The 22667-nt window shown below is 30.7% G+C and overlaps 1 protein-coding gene across 1 annotated transcript; it reads left to right on the top strand.

Annotated features, from left to right (window-relative positions):
- Window positions 1–795: 795 nt before the first annotated feature.
- On the top strand, window positions 796–1767 carry LOC143057885 (acetylcholine receptor subunit beta-type acr-2-like). Its single transcript, XM_076231340.1, has one exon. The coding sequence runs from the start codon at window positions 796–798 to the stop codon at window positions 1735–1737; it is 942 nt and encodes a 313-aa protein (XP_076087455.1). The 3' UTR covers window positions 1738–1767.
- Window positions 1768–22667: the final 20900 nt, after the last annotated feature.

Raw genomic sequence — 22667 nt, 5'->3', positions numbered from 1 at the left:
TTAAAAAGTATATAATAATGATGCTTTGTGGTAATTTTCATGCTTGTATCATCATTTGCACAATTCCCTCGATTTTGCTTGCTAATATCTTCAACTATTATACATGTTACAATCATAAAGGAAAAATGATGAATCATTTGATAGTCAAATGCTATGGCTTCGTTATTGTGATGAGTTGGGGCGTTCCTGACTCAGCAATCAACATACATTGTAATCAAAATGTCATTATAACAATCTTTTTGAACGTTTCTCTTAATGAATTATATTTTGTTTTATTAAAAGCGCTGAATCAATATTTTTGCATTTAGTAGTATTCTCTTATGTAAATGAAAGCAAATACTATAAATTGAAATGCACTTAATAGATAAATTTATTATTTTTCATGAAAAAAATGTTTAAGTTTGTCTTCACTTTGAATGCGTATATGTTTGCTTCTAGATGTTATGTTATCATTTCAGTGGTTTTTAATTCAACACACATGTTTCCGTAATTTTGTTGTTGTAAAGTCATATAACATTATAAACACGTTGATTTCGATACTACTCGTCGTAGTAGATTAAGCGAAATTTTGCGATGAACTTTAAATCAGCAGCTATTTACCTGACAATGTGTGTCTTTACAGTCACAGGACAAAACTTAGAAGATGCGAAATTATTACATGCCGATCTGTTGAAGGACTACAAACCAAGTGTCCGACCAGTTCTTAACCAATCAGAATCGTTAAATGTAAATGTGACCTTTTATATAACTTCATTTAATTCATTCAACCAGGTTGACGAAACAATATCTATAACAATGGGAACAACACTTACATGGAAAGATCCTTCTTTAGTTTGGGACCCTGCTTCATATGGAAACATTACGTTGACAACCCTTGATTCGATCAATATATGGACACCATTAATCTTCTTGTTAAATAGTGCAGAAAACTTGAAAACAATTGGCAGTGATGCAAAATTTCCATGTACTGTGTATTATACGGGAATGGTGGTACATCCTCCTGGTGGGATAATTTCAGCAAAATGTCCAACGGACTTTTCGAAATTTCCATTTGATACTCAAACTTGTACATTAATAATTATTCCCTGGGGTATGTCATCATCACAAGTTACCTTAACATCAGTTTACAGTAAGGCACAGCTAGGCTTCTACACTCCACATGCTGACTGGACCTTACTAGAGAGGAAAACTAGCACTGGACTGGCAGATGGCAATTATTCTGCATTTTATCTCAATATGAAATTCCAAAGACAGTCATTGTATTTTAATATACTAATCATTATACCAACTTTACTGTTTGCTTCATTAAATCCGTTAGTGTTTGTCCTTCCAGTGGACTCAGGCGAAAGAGTTTCGCTCGCCATGACCATCTTATTATCTTATGTAATATTCCTAACGCTTGTGTCTGGATCTATCCCTGCAACCTCAAATCCGATGTGTGCTTTACTTCTTATAATGATAGTAATTATTTCAATTAGTGGATTGATTGTTATTGGTACCATTTATAGTGCAAAATATTATTATCTGCACGCGGATGAACACATGGGATTTCTACCGAAATTGTTCGCAAAGCATTTCTTATTACGAACAGGTAAGATCGTTCCAAATGTAGATGGACCAGAATTAGTTATTACCGGTAAAGATGCGTCACGAGCTCTGGATACTGTATTTTTCTTTTTCACATATTTTGCAATTATCATCTGTGTTATTTGTTACTTTATCTATGTTTCCTCCTGAAAAAGATTTAAAGCCAGGTTTACGTTTGGAATTTTTCATTGTTCATATATATTTGTCGAAAATGTAAAATAATAAATTTGTTTTGATAGAACAATTAATGTTTTTGAACCGCCATTTGGATTTTGACAGTAGAAACCTCAAAAGTTGAAAGGTTGAAATATTTTTAGATAAACTTGTCATATAATTTCAGTACAATCTACTGTTGTTCAGTAGCCGTTGTAGTTGTTCAGACAACTCAGTATTTGTTTTATCAAATGTAAAGTCATATGCTTTCTACTGAAAACATAAAGAACAGCAGGTGTTAACTTTCCCTCTTCTCTGGTATGTGGTGTTAACATTTCTCAAATGATACGTTATGCTCGTGTATGTTCACATTATACTGACTTCAGAAGCAGGAATTTACTCCTTACGCAGAAAGTCTGTGTTAACTAACTTACGAATTTTTAACCATGTCTTAGAATTTAGTTTACCTATTGTGTCGTTTGGTCGGCTTAAGTAACAAACGTGACCTATTACCGTAGATGACGGTTTTACCGAGTGGAAATTCGCATAGCTAAACGACATGTCTCGGCATATATTAATCCAAAATTTATCTATTAAGTTGTTTCTTTTGTAGTATTGTTGGTACATTTCACATATGGTTTATTTGTCAGTTAATTGGTCAGTCGAAATATTTTTGTTTTTTTATAAATGATGTGGGTTTTCAAGTTTGTTACCTGTTCGGTATTACGTTATCTTGCCTTATGATACAGGTTTTTTTGTGTGTTTTTTTTCGTATTTGAGAAAAGATTAGTTATTTCACTTTACAATTCCAAATTGAAAGCAACATTGTGCAAAGAATTTGTTTGATTATACACAGTTTTGTTTAAGAAGAAATATTGACAATAAACTCATCGTAGATCCCAGGACTAAATTTTGTATATACGTCAGACTCGCGTTTCGTCTACAAAAGACTCATCAGTGACGCTCGAATTGACATAGTTAGAAAGAACAACATAATGACACCATATCAAACATAATTTAATATTCCTATCATTGTAAAGAAATACACGAATTAACATTAAAAATCAGATCCTATTTTCGCATTCTTGTTCCTGTCTGTAACACTACAAAAGTCAAAAAGTCTGAAAAGACCAGTTTTTGTCTGAATTTGCATGAATTTTTACTCGATATTCTTAATTTGTCTAAATCATTTTTAAAAATTCTTGACATAGTATGAATTTGTCTAATAAGGTTCTTGATTTTTCTTGACAAGTGTCTTGACAGTATGAACATTGTCTTAAAATTTCTCGACACTTCCTGTATCATATAATAAGAGTCTGGATTAGTCTCGACCAATTCTTGACTGTCTTAAATTTGTCTCGATCTGTCTTGACATAATCTTGACATTCTTAACATGCTTAATAATGTCTGAATATGTCTTGACATATTCTTGACATTCTAAAAAATGTCTGAATATGTCTCGACACATTCTGTACAGTCTTAAATATGTCTTGACACTATATTTCTCAACAGTATAAATTTTGCCTTAAAATGTGAACAGACTTATTCTGCACTGTTTACGACATTCTATTGCTGGTATATACTCCTTTTTAATATGGCTAAACTAAACTTTGAAGAATCAAGGATTAATTTGGTATAGTAAGATACTCTTTTGGTGCAACTAAGTAAGAATACCCTGAATAACCCCCAATGTAGTTTAATTTTGATTTATTTTTATTTAACATTTAATGAATTGTTTTCACTTGGAATACAAGTTGAAGTTACTGACAAACAGTATTTAGATATTTGCCGTTCGCAAAACTGCAAGTCAAATTTTCTTTACTAAAATAGGTGTCTTGTAGGACCCATTATAAATACATTTTTTATTATTCCTGGAGAATTAAATATTTTTCTTTTAATCTTTAAGAAATATTCAAATTTTTTTATGTAAAAATAATTAACTTCATAATTTTGATGAAGAAAATTCATTTTAATTTCCTCTTTTTTCATTTTCATTTATGAACAAACTTTTTAAATTGTATTGGCGTGGTAGGTCAATTGATAAGCTTATTACATGTAAAGCGGTAATTTCTATTTGACAGTTGCGTGTAATCTGGGGTGTGGAATATCTTAATTTTATTGGGAACATCCTTGTGCAATATTTAATATATATTCCAACTGATGACATTAAACAAATTTTCTTCTGTTAAATGAATCATTTGTATATCATCATAGTTTGCTATTTAAATAAACCATATGTTGGTACAATAATTATTTACCATTTAAACATTGATTGGTTTTAATCATTTAATTTATAAAATTAAGTAATCAAAATGTGTAATTATTTAAAAACCCAATTTTAAATCGTTTTATATCAACACAACCACATTTGAATTATTTTATACATTAAATTTCATAGCAATATTTGCATTTGTAAAGATATTTATATACCCAAATTTTCAATTGTTTTATATGCTCAACTTTTATTGAAGTGTAACTTGAAACAACAGTATATTATATTTATATATTATATAAAGAGAAATAAACATTAAAATTATATCATGAATATTGGTCATGATTTGTAAAACTCAGAACTGTCGAGTAAATTTAAGACACAATTCAAAATATGTCAAACCATACTGAGAAAAAACAAGAATGTCAAGAACATGTTGAGAAATTTCAATACAGTATTCAAATGTCAGGAATTTGTAAAGAAATTTTAAGACAATATTCAGAATGTCGAGAATATGTCAAGTAAATTTCATACAAAGGAGTAGGTCCGGTAAGGGCCGATTTTCACTACACGAAATCCCGGATTTGAAGAGGTATGAAAATGTTATGTAAATGTATTCAGAGACCGATATTTACATATATTTACAAACCGCTGCATTTAGTTTATCTTGTCTTTACATGTAGTAAATATCAACATTTCTTGTGCTATACCCTCCTATAGGCGGTTATGAGAGACCGCGGTTTATAAAATATATTAACACCTAATCAAACCATTTTAAAGTTTAGAATTTGCATATATTTATAACCATCTCAAAACTTTCGCAAACGTATGTATTTGTATACCTCTGTAATTGGAAATCTTTGTCATGTATTTTTCTATGATGTAAATTTATCCGCAAATGTGTTTCTTTGTCTAGGTAGCAAAGCATCATCATTCAAATAATTTTATAGGGGTTATAAAGTGTAAGGTGCATCTACATTTGCCTGGTATGTAAACCAATTGAAAACGAGAACTTTATAGAGGGGTGTAACGCATCAGTTCCTTTAATCTGCAGAGACCTGTCAAATGTATTGTAAAGGAATATTTTTGTTAGTCTTTATAGTCGGCTGAAATGTATGTCAAATCAGAACATATCACAAGCCTTTGAGCATATTCCTAAATGTATGGTAAATACATAGATTTGCAGACAATTTGTTTAATTAAGAAATGTGGCCAAATGATAATATCAATGACATGTGTAAATATATTGGGCATATGTAACTTTGAATACATATGCAAAGAAATGATAAAGAAAGATATTTCAGACAGCTAGAAATGTATATGTAAATATATTGGGCATATGAAACTTTGAATATGTATGCAAAGATATTATAAAGAAAGATATTTAAGACAGCTAGAAATGTATGGTAAATAGTTATATTTGCTTTAAGTTTGCTGATATATTTGAAAGGTGCAGATTATATGGACAAATATTGCCATAGCTTTACTGGTAAAGCTATGATATGACACATATAGCTACTTTGGGATTGGTTTTGGCATGTTGGTAATATCATTTATTATACATGTATTTCAATAATTTCGTTTTAATAAAAAAAAAAATCGGGTCTACATAAACGGTTCTTGATCTCTTGATGTACTGCGTGAATTTCTTTATCCATCAAAATCTTCTACTCTCGGGAAGTTATGATGGTTCATTCGCGTAGCATAACACGATCGTTTCCTTTGAGTATCTCTTTGAAACTTCTGGAATTGCACGAGTTATAATTCACTCTGTTTATAAAACATAGAATTTACTTTTTTTAAAAGAGACATATACTACAATATGTATTATATGTTACTGCAGAGGCATTTATACTATTTATATATGTCTCTTGTTACTGGTAGAAATAACACACATATACAAATTAAGCCAAAACAATACTAGATAATAACAAATTTAAAATCGGTAGCGTTCGGAAGGTTATCGAGCGATTTATCAAGTTTTTATAAAAAGTCCAAGTTTCTGAAATAGTCTAGAAATATTCCTTCATCTGTAGTAAAGTTGCCACATAATATTTGACACAAAACACATCTTGAGAGAATGCACACATAATTATATAAACGTTAAATCTATTGAAGAATATTTTCCTTATCCGTTAAGTCCTTTCACGAGATGTTGAACTCCGTGTGCCTCGATCATGAAGCGTCCTCTGCAAAAACTTTCTTGTTAAAGTTAAAATTTACAAACAAAGAACCAGTGAGTCACGTGTCATAATTGACACACAATTTACCAATGAAATCAAACAAAATCGATAGATAATATCATTCCATGGACGAGATGTAGCCCTTTCTCCGATCAACGGGGTTTATCAGGAGTTAAGTGTGACAATTATCACCTTTTACAGAAAGATCTGGTCCGAAAAGATCAATAGAAGACAACCGCTAGTATCAATATACATCAATATAATAAGGCACAAATAATTATCATTTCTTTATGATTTATAAATTGTCATAAAACAATGCCCCCGTTGTCATTTGATTGTGTTGTTTTAAATACGCAAAACTTAAAACAAGTTATCGAACTATCAGTCATTCGAAATCTCATTTACCGCCTATTTTATACTAAAATTTTACAGCGTTCAATTGTACTTTGACAGGAATCTTTTTTTATACGCCCGTTAAAGGGACGTATTATGGTATATCGTTGTCCGTCTGTCCGTCCGTCCGTTGTCAGCATGTCGGACAATAACTCAAAAACGCTTGACCCTAATTTCAAGTTCATCTAACGAAAGATTTTGGACACTTTTTAAACACTTAAGTGTCTATTTCAATTGATTCAATAAGTTTTTTGGAAAGATTTTAAGTGATTTAGTCATTAAAAACGCTCCAATTCAAGCTGAAATATGAAAAATCCATTAAATATGCCAAAAAACGTCACTTTTCAGATGGTTTTTTGTCAAAAATGAAAGTGGCCGCATCCGTGTTCATCCTCAACCTTTATATATGTTATGTATTATCACCAAATTCAACTTACATTTCAATATTATGAATGAACACGAATGCGGCCACTTTCATTTAAGACGGAAACCGTCTAAAATCTAACTAAAATGCTAAAATTGTGAAGATTTCAGTAATTTAGCATGACTTAATGGTGTTAGTACCCGATATATGTCCATTGTATTGTCAAAAACAGCCCATATTTATCATGTTTATGTAGCAGAAGCATTCTACTGTCCAATAAATAACTAAAAGTTTATATTTTAACGATTTTGTAAAACTGCTATATTTTGAGGCCAAAATCGGCCCTTACCAGACCTACTCCTTTGATATAAATGAGAATTTGTCAAGAAAAATTAAGATACAAATCATACTTTTGGAGAATGTCGAGTAAAAGTTCATGCAAATTAAGACAAAAAGTGGTCTTTTCAGACTATTAGACTTTTGTAGTGTAAGGAAAACAAATATATCGATTTTGATTTTTGATTTTTAATTGATCTGTGTTGATAAAAGTCACCACACAACAAATACGTCATATGTAACGTTGTGGCGTTGTTCGATAGAGCTATCTCTCAGTGTATACTTCATCTGTGTTGTCTTGTGCTGTCATAAATTCATGGGAGGTGTATGTTGTTAGTATGCGTTTCAAACTTCACCAATGTTGTCTGTGTACCAGTTTTGTTTGCAGACAAACTTTCCATGAGATTACAAGATCCGTATAATTTGGGGTTAAAGCTTGTTATCAAATTATTTATAGAACTTTATTTTATAAAATAGGGACAAAAGATACCAGAGAGACAGTGAAACTCTTAGATATAAAATAAACAGACAACGCCATGGCTTAAAATGAAAAAGACGAACAGACAAATAATAATACAAATGACACAACATAGAAAACTTAAAGACTAAGTAACATTTTTATACATGCAACAGCAAATATCATATACACTCAAAAATTAAATCGTTAATTTGCAATGATACAATAAATTAATGTTTATTTGAAGATTCCGTCTATCACGAATAAAAACTTATTCTAAATTTGTGTCCTAATGTAGCGTCTATCAAGTTTTTTTTTTAAAATTCTAAGTTATTTTCAAAATTTATTTGAATGTGATAGCGGCTACGATACAAAAGCTGATCAAAAGCGAGACAGTCATATAACATGGTTTTTGTTAATGGAAAGGTTAACAACTCTATTGGATTTACAACGGATAAACGTCCCAGATGTTTCCTCTTGTTTTAATACCATACAAGGTAGATTTCATTTTAATAATTATCATGCTTGAATTTAAGACTCATATATATATTCATGTAAGGTAAGTAACGCTGTTCATTCATTACGCTTATAAAGAATCAGAAGAACATTCTTAGAAAATTACCGTGTTTTACCACAATGGGCAATAATATTTCCGCTCAGCTTAAGCTATTGTAAGTTAATATAAAAAGGGAATTTCAAAAAAATATAAGTTGGGTTACAAGTAATACTGAAAGTTGAGTATGAACTGCAAAGCATACCACGCAATAAATAACTTAAATTTGCTATTGTCGTTTATTTCCATATTATAATTATTTTTTTAGTTTTTAAAAGTAATTTTTCTCACAACCTTACCGCCATCATCTAGACATCTTTTATCTTTTGCAGCACTTTAATTCAATTTTATTAATAGGCAACAACTGTACCGTTTGTGTAGTTAACAAAATCTGATTTACGCTACAATCTGTTTCACTTAACTTTCAAAGTAAGCAGGTTAATGCAGCTTTAATTAAGTACATATCTAATCCAAAATAAATCAAACGTCTTTCAATTGTAATACCTATGAACTGCCTAGAGTGTTCTATAACACATCACATGAATCTTATTTGTATAGGGTTTCACAAAATAAAAGAAAATCATTGGCTTTTACTTTTATTACATATTATTTTTTTTTATTTGCCATTTATCTTATTTCACTACGATCGACATGTGGGGACTATTATTGCATGCATGTTCAGGACGAAATTAAATCCTGGAGGATATTTTATCTTTGACATTATAAAAAAACAGTGTTTTTTCTAAATGTGAAGATATTGTAATTATGTGTTAATTGACAGATATTAGTTAACTCTTTTAAATATTCGATGTGTGATAAGTACGGTTGTGTATACAACTTAAATTTTTACCCGTTGTCTTTCTGCTGTTGGATACATATTTATTCACTTCGAAATTTAACTCACCCTAGCTAGAAGAGTCTACGTAAAATGATTGATGCTTATACAAGTTCAACTCCTGTCGGAAAAAAGCTGTAAATTTACATAGCGATTCATGTAGCTCTTAAAACTCTCTATTGCAATCGTGACCATTCCATAAGGTTATTTGGTGAGTCTGTAGATGGTCCTTCACGATAGAAACTATTTGCTTCTGTTCTATTCGTAAATCTCTATAACCCTTCGGGAGCAATTTTTTTTTTATTTGTAAATCAAATTTGAATATAATTTCAGAAAAAAATTCAATCAAACTTGAACAAAGTCATACAGCTTTTGAGTGAAATCTCAGAACTTGTCAAAAAGAAAGGTAAATATATCAGATTTCATCACTTTGCAAGGGATAGATACTTCTTAAAAAGAACAACAATACATTAAAGTGTTTAACGTCATGAATATATAATGTGTTATCTTTACAGGTTGATTCACATCAAGCTGTAAACCTGTAAACAAGCTTCCAGTAAATAATTTTTGAACATGACTATTTTGTGCGGAACCTTTATAGACTGATATTTTGTTGATATATGTTTATATGCGTTATACTACTGTTTTATAATGAAATCCCCATGAACTGAACCAAATTGACTGTCTACTTTCAGGTGTTACATTAAAAGACGTGCACGTGTCTTCGTTAAATCCAGAATTTATTGATAGTATACTTATAAATTGCTTTTTAAATATTGCTGACTTTGCAACAGAAAACAGACACTTTTGCAGCATTTTCTACAATTTGTTCATTTACGCAAACATTTGGCTACTCACAACATGCAATTCTTTTGTTGTTTGTGGTTTTAATAATAATTTTCTAGTTATTTTAAGTCACAATGGATGAAGGTAACTATTTTTTAAACAAAGATGAAGATATGCAGCGCATTATACAAACTGTTAGTTTTCGTGCATTGTTAACAAACGATGCGAGTCTTCGTAATCTGTAAACCATTATTTTTGACAAAATCATCAAAAATGTAGGTGGCTCATCAAATTCGAAAACTGGTCACTTAATTTCGCCATGTATCGGTCTGTTTTCCTCTATGGTAACGTATTTAGCACAATCTCCTGGTGATTTACATCTCTAAATGGTTAAAAACAATGTGGAATTGTCGAAGGATTACGCTACAAAAGAAGCAGGATATATGAAAGCCGTCGTAAGTGTGAAAAAGGAGATGAAGTGAAAGTTCGTCATTTTCCAAATATAAGTCAACAAACAATTGATACAAACTTTAGTTTTTTCTCTGGTTTCCTTATCAGCCGATATTCATAAAATAAAACAAAATTACGTCGCTATGTTTCATTGTTTCATTGAGCCCAATAGCAATTCTATCGATATCATAACATTGAATGTCTTATTTATATAATTACACTGTGAGTGAAAATGAAAATTACCGGAGATAAGCAATTAATTGTAAAAGAGTACATTTCGCATACTTTGATACATCGTCTTAATTTCACCGGTGAGTACTTGCCGTGTCTTAAGAAATATGGCCCTACCTCAGCTTCCACCTAATTATAAGTATTATATGCAATTCATAAGTACAAGTTAATCATTAAAGTGGTTTAAAATATATTTGGGTTATTATTAATAAATCGATTTTCGTGAATTCAAGAAGATTTTCAATTAACGAGTAGTCTGTATCAATAGTTCTCTTAGACTGGATGGGTAATAATAGTTATGTTTGCATAACAAATGATAAGGAACTCCATAAGTCAAACAAATGGATGGGAATCAAGATGAATAGAAATATTAGTATATAGAACATATGGAAAAAACGAGTAACTTGATATTCTTAAAACACAAAGCAAAAAGCTGTTCCTTTTGTTCGTTTTCTTTTTATCATATCATATCAATTTAAACGGAGTAGAAAAACAGGGTCATGTTATAATTTATGTTTTAATATTTGACCCCTTCAGTTAGAGTTACTGTTTGCATTATGTCTTTGATATACTGAGAGCCGAGAAATGTTGTATAACAGATAATTAAAGCACTATTTTAAGCTCACCAAACCCAGAGGACATGTTGAGTTTTTCTGATCAGTTGGCGTCAGACTTCCGTCGTTTGTCCATTGCCATCGTTAACAAATCTTCTTCCCTAACACTTATAAGCCAAAATGATACAAACGTGTTCACAAAAACAACTCGGTTGTATATTTTAACACATTTTTTTATGACACCGTCGGCAAATCAACATGACTGGCATATAAAACAGGAATTAATCAGCAAAACAAAACCTACAGATTGTTCACATACCCGAAATCGTATTCGAAATCCGTGTTTGAGTTAATCTGTTTTATATCGAATTCTACCGCATCTACGTTTTGGTGTTATTCATTGTGTCTGCAAACTGGAAGTATGTTACATGTTGCACTTTGTAAATACAGCTGTTTTTCAAACCACGCCTCTCTTGGGGAGATATATGATTTTCATAGATAGTTATTTATGTTTACGTACTGGTTCCTATATGTGATCTCTATGTTTTATCTTGTAGAAGCATACCTGTGTAATTTATCAGTAAATACATGTATGCATATGTATTTGGTCAAACTGAAATCTGTGGGAACCATTTAACCAAAGAAGGGGTAGTAAAGAATTTTAGTGTAAGTGAAGTTCGGGGCATATAACATGTATAAATATTGAAAATCTGCCGGACTAACCTATATTTTGACCTTAAACAAATAGTATTGCATATGAGCGTTCTATTCTAGAATTAAAAAAAATCAAAACTTCATGGTAAAAGTGGTACTTTTAGTTGTAAAAGTAGTCCCTATCATGGAAATTTGCATAGAGATATATACCGAAATGCAACATATAGAGACAAATAAAAATCATTTACATGTTATATATTCATCAGTTTGAATCTAATACCAAAGTCTGAAATCACTGTGTAGTACTGGAGAAAAGTGACACGAAAACATTTGAATGTAAAAAAGAAATACATAGGTATGCATGTCAATTTGACAACTATTCATCAACGTTCAGTTGAAGTGGAGAAAACAATTATAACAAACCGTATCGCTTTCGACAACATGAACAACTAGGAAACTCAATGCCGTAGTAACGTCAATAAAACACCCCGACATATATATACACGAAAAATGTAAAAAAAAAATCAATTGAGAAAACAAGCAGCTTATTTAAAAAAAAAACAATTTTCGAAATATAACCATGACAAACTGAAACCACTCACTGAAATACATTATCTTGATTTGGGAATGACAGATAAAGAATGGGAAAGGGTAAAATAATTATATAAGCACCAATGCTCAATTAATTTGAGACAGTGTTGTATCAGTAAAACCTAAGAACAAACAATGAAATCAGATATAAACAAAGCAGAAAAAACATTAAACACAAACACAGACTTGAGGTTTTATGGATGTTATACAACACTAGCATGGTATTATTTAGTTTCATCGCAAATCGTTGATCTCCACCTGTATTTCAATTATATATTTTAAACATAAACAGTAGTTCAGAAACATCTTTAATATCCAATGAGGGATATTTTTCGAACACATTTACAACTTATTCAAATCTGACGCAAACGTTGAAAGAACTATAACTCAAACAGACCTACTATGCCTTTCAAAAGCATTGGTTCTAATTTTGTCCAATTACATATATATGGTTTATTTCTAACTGCTTCAGATCGTTCTCCTGAAAATCAGAGAATATGTTAATATTGTTAAACAATGGAAGCAGTACGAAACATTCTGGAATAATATCCAAACTTGAAGGCAATAATACAATTGTTCTTCCAATCGAAATGTCGGATGTACTTATCCTATTTAATAGAAATATAAATTCTAGCATATTGGATAATAAAATGCATAAACAAACGGATAAGAGGACGTAGCAAGCAGGTTTTATGACTACTGTGTTGCTCATTCAAAATAGTAGTATGATTCAAACTTCCTCTATTATCTGAAAAAAAGAAAAATAATGAAAATGGCCTAGATATATTTGTACACTACTTTGCACACAAAGTTGTATTGTATGGTGATGTCCTTGTGATGCGTTATCTTTAGAGTACATTTCACATACAAAAATAAAACAATAATACCAAATTTTGATCAGGAAGTTAAGACAAAACTTAGTTATGGAAATACAAAACGTTAAATACATTCTTTGTTGATGATATAAAACCATCTTTAAATACCACTTTAATTTCAATTATATAAAAGATTTTATAACAGAAGGGTTTGAAAGTTTTCATTATTATTTTCCAAATAGTACAACCGAAGAAACCCAGGAACGTCTTTCTATGTTCAGGTATAGAATAATATCTTAGGAAAGAATTTTCCACATCAATTAACAAATGTTTATTGTTATGAAATAACTTTACAGCCAGTTCCTTACAGTACATTTCTAAATAATCTAAAACAAACAAGTCCGCCTTGAACATGTATTACAGTTTTTATTCAACGCAGTGTAAACATGAAATATTAATGCAAAACCGGTTTAAAAATGTTCTAATCTAAATAACAAAATGAGGGAATCACAAAGAATTCAACGGGGGAAAAAAGACCATACGAATGCACACTGGAATTAAATGTCAAAATAGGTAATACGGACATAATCGGTAAATTTACATATTACAGTAGGTAATTTAAAATAAGGGACGGTCAATTACAAAATCTTTCATATTAGAATTGAGTTTAGCTTGAGCCAACTGATGTCTTGATTAAATGGACAGAAATCAGAATATACGGGAAAAAAAACAGTAGAGTAAAACTGCAAAAACATGAAATAAACATCTCTTAATTGCAGTCACTGGTTACACATTCTAAAGTACAAAACGATACATAAATAATTTGATTCAAAAGCGTTTTTGGTTTTTATTAATCTTTTTTAAGACCCTGCCGAATGCACAAAAAGCCATGATTGTATGCATTCTTGTACATTATGCGTTATATTACAAAAAACAAACTTTAAGAACACGTCGAACATAGTTTTCACCGTTTTTATCGATTGGGTACATACATTACATGAGCATGTACTAGGTTAAAGGGAAATTGTCCAACAAAAAACGCATCTATTATATTTAGAGTAATACAATAATGGCTTGTCACGTTGAAAGTTTGCACTGAAAGATAACTCACTGTTTCCACATTGATCGAGGGAACAGTTTCAAGCATATGACGTGGTTTGTTGTGCATCTAAATCTATCAAACACTCCTCTGTTTTTTTTACAAATTATATTCATTTATGATCATATTTAATAGCGAGGTGCTGTAAACGGAAGATACTGTGGATTCATTTATTTTCGTGGTCATCAATTTACATGGATTGATCTAAATATGCATTATCGTGGATATCTAATTTCATGGTTTTGCTTATCTCTGCAAACAAAGCCTAAACAACTAGAATTAATTCAATAATTCGTTAAATATTTGAATTCGTGGTTCACCTGTACCGACGAAAAAAGGAATCAAACGAATAATTATGAATCCGAAATATTCCATGTTTAGTTCGTATACGAAAAGTTGAAGTTGCTTGTACTTTTTGGACGTTTGTGTAAAATGTAATTTTTTCTTCTGCTATCCGTAATGAGATCCTTATTTAAAAAAAAAACAAGGGTTTTCTATTTAAGAGGTGTGTATGTAAACAAAATATCCTTGACAATATAAAATCATGCCATGCACTTAATTATGTCACAAAGCTCCAATTATAAAAGCATTGTTTTTGAACATGACACACGTATGACATGATTTTATCTTTTCATAGTTTTTGTTTTAGTATTTGCGCCTCTTGAATAAAATCAAGGATGTTTTTATAATAATGTGGGTCTTATTTGTAAAATTCATTCATATATGTATATATATATATATATATATATATATATATATATATATATATATATATATATATATATCACGATTTTATATTATTCAAACATACTTTTAAAAAAAAATCGCTCGACGATGATAGATCATGTAGATTTAGATATTATTGTATATGGAAACAGAAACAAAAGAGGGACGAAAGATACCAGAGGGACAGTCAACATAAACATGGTAACCTAGTTTGCTATTTTGAAAACAGACATGTTCATGTATTATTATAAGTCGCAATTTTAACAAAACTCATTAAACATGTTTAAGACACGATTAGACACATTTTAGTCACAACACTTAGCATTATCAAGATAATATGATTTTGTTAGATAATCAAGAATTACATTGCGAAAGTAAACACAAAGACCTTTATATTACTTTACAAACACATAAGCATTAATGTATGTCCTTTCGTGGATACAAATCATTCAATTGCACACGGGGAGTTATTAAAAACTTTAAAGACAATAAGAACGATGATTCGTTCCCTATTTTTTAATTTCCTTTTCGGGACGGTGATGTCCAAATGACCCGTCACTTCATATATCCCAACTCGTTTGCTGTTATTGTGTCTGTTTAAACCAACGTAATATTTTATGTATCACTAGTAACTACTCATTGACAAGTCAGGTGTTTTGTTACCATAAAATATATAAATACCTTAACTAACTTCTCGCATAGATACTATATATAAAATAGAAGATATGGTACGATTGCCAATGAGACAACCGTTCACAGGAGACCAAAATGACACAGAAATGAACAAGTAAAGGTCACCGTACGGCCTTCAACAATGATCAAAGCCCATACCGCATAGTCAGCTATAAAAGGCTCCGAAATGACAATGTAAAACAATTCAAACTAGAAAAATAACGGCCTTATTTATATAAAAAATCCTGACTTGGGACAGGCACATACATACATAATGTGGCGAGTTACTTTTTCGGAGCATGGCTTTACCTTTACCTAAATTTGATTACAAATAGGATATCACATGCAGACATATATTGTGTTTTTGCTTATATAAAAAGATTTACTCATGATTATTTATATTTTTTTTGTATTTGATGAAGCGCACCACAGTGGTGCACACTCAATATATTCGTTCATTCTTCACTTAAAGTTTGTTCTTGCATTGAACAAATATCGTGTTTACCTTATATTGTGGAAGAGAACATATTTGATGTTGAATGCTTTACTAGATTTATGAAAATCGCCACGAATGACGTTAAGTTGAAATCCATCATTGTATAGTCCCTGAACCTGTGTCATATAATCAGTTAACTACGTTATATTTGACTTCCAAAAAAAGATTTAATACTTGACGTTAATCATAAACGTAATATATATATATATATTGTTATTTAAATTCAATTATGAATGAATTATGTAATCATATACAAAGTTAGTTTTTACATTATGTCAGTACCAACTTCAGTATATGAGCTATATAATGTCAGAAGTTTGCAAAAAAAAAAAAAATAAACAACAATTGCGTTTAGTGGATGCATGGACAACTACACATGCATGTATATCAGTGATGGGGCGAGGCTTCTCGTCAATGATAGATGTATTCAATTGGTATACTTATTAATATTCGTCATTTAAAAATATTAAGCAGTTTTGATTTTACAGTCTATATTGACATGGAAATGCTTGAGATGACTTACTGATATACAAGTTCGTGTAGTTGTCCATGCATTTACTTAACGATATGAAGAAAACAAAGAAAAAATGAACCCAATACTAGTGTATCTCTTATCTGTAAGTGTCAATAATGAAATACGGCAACTAGTATTGCTATATCACAGATGTATAAAGAACAAACATTTTGAAGATAAAATTAGATTTATTAGGTTTTCATAAAGCCTTTTGTTTGTAACCGATTTTTTCCGTTCTGAATAGATTTACAAAATTAAAACATAAAGGGTAAACGTATCTCGTCATAAGTAGAATATTTAAATACTTATCTACAGTTACAGTTGTCAACGAAACTGACAGGTAAAAAGTGAATAGTCGTCTCAAAAACAGTATTGTTTGTATATACTTGTAATTCGTCATTTAATAAATATTTGAATGACCTAAATGTTTGTCCATATGTATTTTCAAATAGAGGGTTAAATATACCAGAGGAACAGTCAAACTCAGAACTCGAAAATAAACTGACAACGGGATGACTAAAAACGAATAAGACAAACAGACAAATAAAGGTACACAAGAAACAACATAGAAAACTAAAAACTGAGCAACACGAACCCAACAAAAAACTGGGGATGATCTCAGGTGTTTTGGAAAGGTAAGCAGATCCTGCGCAACATATCACACATATCGTGTTGTTCATGTAATTACAAACCCTGTAAATAGTCTAATCCGGTAGGTCACCTTTATGAAAAGGGATGGGGATTGTAGTTACGACGTAAGAAACATATCCGATATCATCTACAATCGTTTTTGTATTTTTTTTCTTTGAAGTGTTTTGAAGTGTCTTGACATTTTCCCAAGAAACTCTTATAATCGTGATATATCAAGACCATCTATCATATCAAACAGAAATTTTATTTTTTCAGTCTCTGACCCGCCAACATGGATGCCATGATTACTGACGGTATTCACAAATGGTACATGTGGTATGCCAACCTTTAACTTTAAGAGGCAAATAACATACTTCGAATATTAAGGAAGCTCGCTTGTCATGTTTTGGAATTTTGATCAGATTTTCGGAATCCTCTGGTTTTATCCATTTGAATGCCTTAACAAAATTTTCCCGGTGACCCCCAATTTTTTTTTTTTTTTATATAATTCTTTTACATGTATAATGATAAGCTGTCTGTTAAAGTCTTATACAATTTTAATTACTTTTTAATAGTTTTTGAAGACTTCAACTTGTCAATGATAAGGCTATGAAAAGTCAAGAGAGAACATTTTCCCGCCAAAATTTCAATGTCTAATATCTCGAAAACAAGCACGGTGACCTATATATTTTTTTTTTGCTCTTTTGATTCCTTTATTAATCCCCTATCAATATATGCTAGTGTTTTGAAAAGTTAATTAATTTGAAACTGAGAAGCCAGCTCCCTTAACATCAATAATTATAGAAAAATAAAGTTTGATTTTGATTGATAGACATATTATATCCTATGTTTCTTTTTTTTTTAAATAAACCCTGTTCCTTTTCAATATCACATAACAGACATAGAATACATACAATCATGCAGACACAAAAGTCCAAATGGCCTAGATATATTTGTACACTAATTTGCACACAACGTTGTATTATATGGTGATGTCCTTGTGATGCATTATCTTTAGAGTACATTTCACATACAAAAAAAAAAAACAATAATACCAAAAATGATCAGGAAGTTAAGGCAAAACTTAGTTATGGAAATACAAAACGTTGAAAAATTCTTTGTTGATGATATAAAACCATCGTTAAAACCCACTTTAATTTCAATTATACAAAAGATTTTATAACAGAAGGGTTGGAAAGTTTTCGTTATTATTTTCCAAATAGTACAACGGAAGAAACCAAGGAACGTTTTTCTATGTTCAGATATAGAATAATATCTTATGAAAGAATTTTCCACATCGATGAACAAATGTTTATTGTAATGAAATAAGTTTACAGCCAGTTCCTTACAGTACATTTCTAAATATTGAATTTTTTTCTTTGAAGTGTTTTGTGCATGTCATATTTCCGCAGGTTATTCCTTTATAAAACATAAATCATAAGAGTTTGAAATTTTCTTGACATTTTCCTAAGAAACTCTTATAATCGTGATATATCAAGACCATCTATCATATGAGCCAGTCCATGCGAAAAGGTACAAAAAGTCCTTTTGGTAAACTTTACAGGACACGTTATCAAAGTTTGTTATAGTATTTTTGAAAAACGATTTTATCCGAAAAAAAATTACATTAATGTAAACATTCATAAGATTGTCAATTCTATCCCGAATTTGTCAACTAAAACCGAACAAGACGTAGAAATATCTGAATTTTTGGTATTTGAGCAAGTGTAAAATCATTTGTTCCCCGGACTAATGCTATACCGACCAGAAACTATAAAAAATTATGACACTACAGAGACAAAAGTCAATAATTTCCGTCAGTTCTACAGGTTTAAAGAAAGAAAGACAACATTAAAATATGAGGGAAAATGCAAAAACTATGACATCTTGTGTTTTAGAAATTGAAATTTAAGTTAAGTTAAGTTATTTAATATTATATAAATCAACCTTAGTTGCACGGGATTCGAACCGTTGCCCGGTTTGATTGCATTGATATCCGCATCGTAAGCGAGAGCCTTATCCCCACTGCTACCAGGTTTAACCTTATCAATTGGCAAATCAAGCCATTTAAACTGTACTTTGAAAATGATTGAAATATATGAAATAATTCACTAAAAATCTTGATAAAACTAGGGGGGGGGGGTCTCAACACTCGCAGGTGCGTGTAGCTCACAGCTTGATGATATGAGGGAAAGTAAATGTGTTTTATAAATCACAAGTCTACTACCAATAATTATGCACACTTTTTAGAATTTCGTAAATTTTTCGTTTTTGTACCTTTTCGCATGGACTGGCTCATATCAAAGAACAATTATAGAAAAATAAAGTTAAATTTTGAATGATAGAAATATTATATCCTATGCTTTTTTTTTTTTTTTTTTTTTTTAAATAAACCCTGTTCCTTTTTAATATCACATAACAGACATAGAATAAATACAATCATGCAGATACCAAAAACCAACCAGATGGTAAAAATGTTGAAGTAACTTTGGATTTCAAATATTTGGCCACGAGCATCATCACTGAAGAGACATGTATTGTCGAAATGCGCATCTGGTGCAAGACAATTGGTACCGTTAATTTTATTATGAAACAAGCAATTTCAATCTTGCTATTGGTTTCAGAGAAGAAATGTTTTAAGTTCAATGAAATGAACTAACATTAACAGGTTAAAAGAATGTCATATTTATTACATAGATGATAAAAAAGTTTTTTCATATGATCCGAATAATTTTCCTTTTCGTTGTCTATTGCATGGTGCTATGAATTGGATGAAACGACGTATTGATAACTTTGGACTTGAAATTAAAATATGTATAATTTTGATGCTTTATATCTCAATGAAGGGTTGTAATGACTTTAAGATAGCGAATATATATAGGAAGATGTGGTATGAGCATAAGAAGTTCATAAATGGCACTACAGTCCTTTTTAAACAAAAGACTCTGCTAATTAGAACTATGCACACATACATGTAACCGGATCGAACTATAAAGCCCGTTTTATAAAATGCTGCATGTTTCATGTGAAATCCTGATGAAGCTTTTGTAATGTTTTAATACACTCAATGAAATTAGTTTTGATTTGAAAACTGTTTTTTTTTTTTCAAAACGGATCTTTTTATATACCATATATGTGTAGAGCTAGGATTTCTGTATTTCTATTTCGTGAACATGCACCATTAGTTCATTGCAGCTTTGAGACTATAAAGTACACCAGTTAAATTTAAAAACAAAGTATTTGGTTCAAGATTTAAACCAACACAAATTATATCTGTGTTATGTGTTTGAAATTTCCAAAACAAGTGAAACTGCTATTTTAGTAAATAAAATGTTATATAAGGGAAATGCTTTACTTCTCACATTCACAACGAGTATAAACTTATTAGTTACATCTTACTTATTTCGAATGATTCATAAATAATACAATTTAAATCGAATATGGACGTATGTGTTGCATGCTTATTATACCTGCATTATTTTTATCTTTGAAACGACCCCCAATCTCACCTGTGAACTGCAAGTGTCATTAGTCGGTGTCGAGAGTTGTTGAAAACGTGTAGTTACAGATCTATTGTAGATTGGGACTGAACTTAAAAAAAAAGTTTACCTCTGACTCCAGTACCAAAGCTCAAGATATATTTCTAAACTTCATAAGAACGATCATGGAAATAAGATTGATGCGCATGATTTTTATTCTGATAACAATGGTAAGTGAAAGTTTTGTTTTCCATTTAAACTTAATGGACATTATACAACTAGGTGTCAACGTATTAAATCTACAGTCACACTTCCTGTTTAGTGATATTGTTAGCATACATTATTCACGATGAAACGTTAGATTATCCTTTAAATTAAATATATTAGAAAATACGTTTATTTCTTTTGTGTCGTGATCGTCTTTATTCGGAGATTGTGGTTATAACATAGGTGAATGTTTAAAAAAAGTACCTTTTACAGGTTTTTCCAATTATTCTTCTGATCTGTTTGAGTCGTATATTCAAATTTATAATTAATCACCCCGTCTTATTGGATAAAACGAACATTTCAAATAAACTGACAACGCCATTGCAAGAAAAAAAGACCAAAAGACGAACAACAGTATACAAAACACAACATATAAAACATAAGACTGAAGAACACGAACCCCACCTTAAACCGGTTGTAATCTCAGATGCCTGCTGTTTAAGAAGATTCTGCTTACCTTGTGTTACTCGTTGTGTTGCTCGTGTATTTACGAACCTGATGATAATTCAAAGCGCAACCTTCTGAAAAATATTCATATTTCCTCGAACTGTATTAAAAATTCAGAAAACATTAAAACATTTGAAATGGATAACAAGGGTTACATGATTTTGTTTTGCTTTCCAAATGAAATTAAAATTATGGAAAGAAAAGTGCTCTCACAATTTGTTTATAAACACTCAAGAAAGATTGCTAAAAAAAACTGTGGGTGTCCAATCATCTCAAAATAGAACAGGATCAGTAACGTTGACAATGTAAGCATATCCTGATATACATGTATATTTGTCACCAGCCATTCGAATTCAACAACACAATCAAAATTTAAAATTTGGAAATAGGACATAACGGAGGATAACATAACCATGATAACCCTTGAAAATAGTTCAAATATGTTCTATTTTGCTTAGGGACTTTCCGTTTATAATTTTCTGGGAGTAAGGTATTTTTGTAATTTTACATTTTTGTTGGAATTGATATGCAATGTTTATGGAATTTATATTTTTTACCAGAATATGTTTGCAATGACATCAACAGATCATTCTCTTTCGGTTATATCAACTGAAATTATTGATGCAGAAGAGACAACTATAGATTATATTTCCATTAGTATATTTTTGTCGGCAGCAGGAACGGACAGCTATGTGTATACAACCATTCAGCCTTCAGATTCCACTTCAAGTCTTAGTTATCAAATAACATCCTTAACGAGCTTAACTGGTGAGATATCATCTTACTATTTAACAGAAGAAACGGAATTAACGTCATCAAAAGTGTCAGTTGTAATTGAACTAGAAACGTCTACGATACTAAAAGATGAAATTAAATCTAGTACTTTAATCTCATCGTCAATGGAAGAAAACGAATTGCTTTCATCCATAATCGTCAGTCCAAGTTCAAAAACGCCTTCCGAAACGTTATTACATACTACCTTTTCCATATCGACGTCTTTTATTGACTCTATCTCAGATTCGTCAGTTATTTTATTCACTTCAAGCACACAGCTCATATCTACAAGCTCTGAAACAACTACCGCCTATAGAGATATTACCAGCATATTTCCATCAACGCCTCAGACATTAACAGAGGTTATAACCATGTGTTCATGCAATTCCGAAGAAAGCCATTACCGATC

The sequence above is a fragment of the Mytilus galloprovincialis genome, chromosome 13 (genome assembly GCF_965363235.1).
Source record: "Mytilus galloprovincialis chromosome 13, xbMytGall1.hap1.1, whole genome shotgun sequence".
Classification (NCBI taxonomy): Eukaryota; Metazoa; Mollusca; class Bivalvia; order Mytilida; family Mytilidae; genus Mytilus; species Mytilus galloprovincialis.
This window is presented reverse-complemented; position numbering and strand designations above follow the sequence as displayed.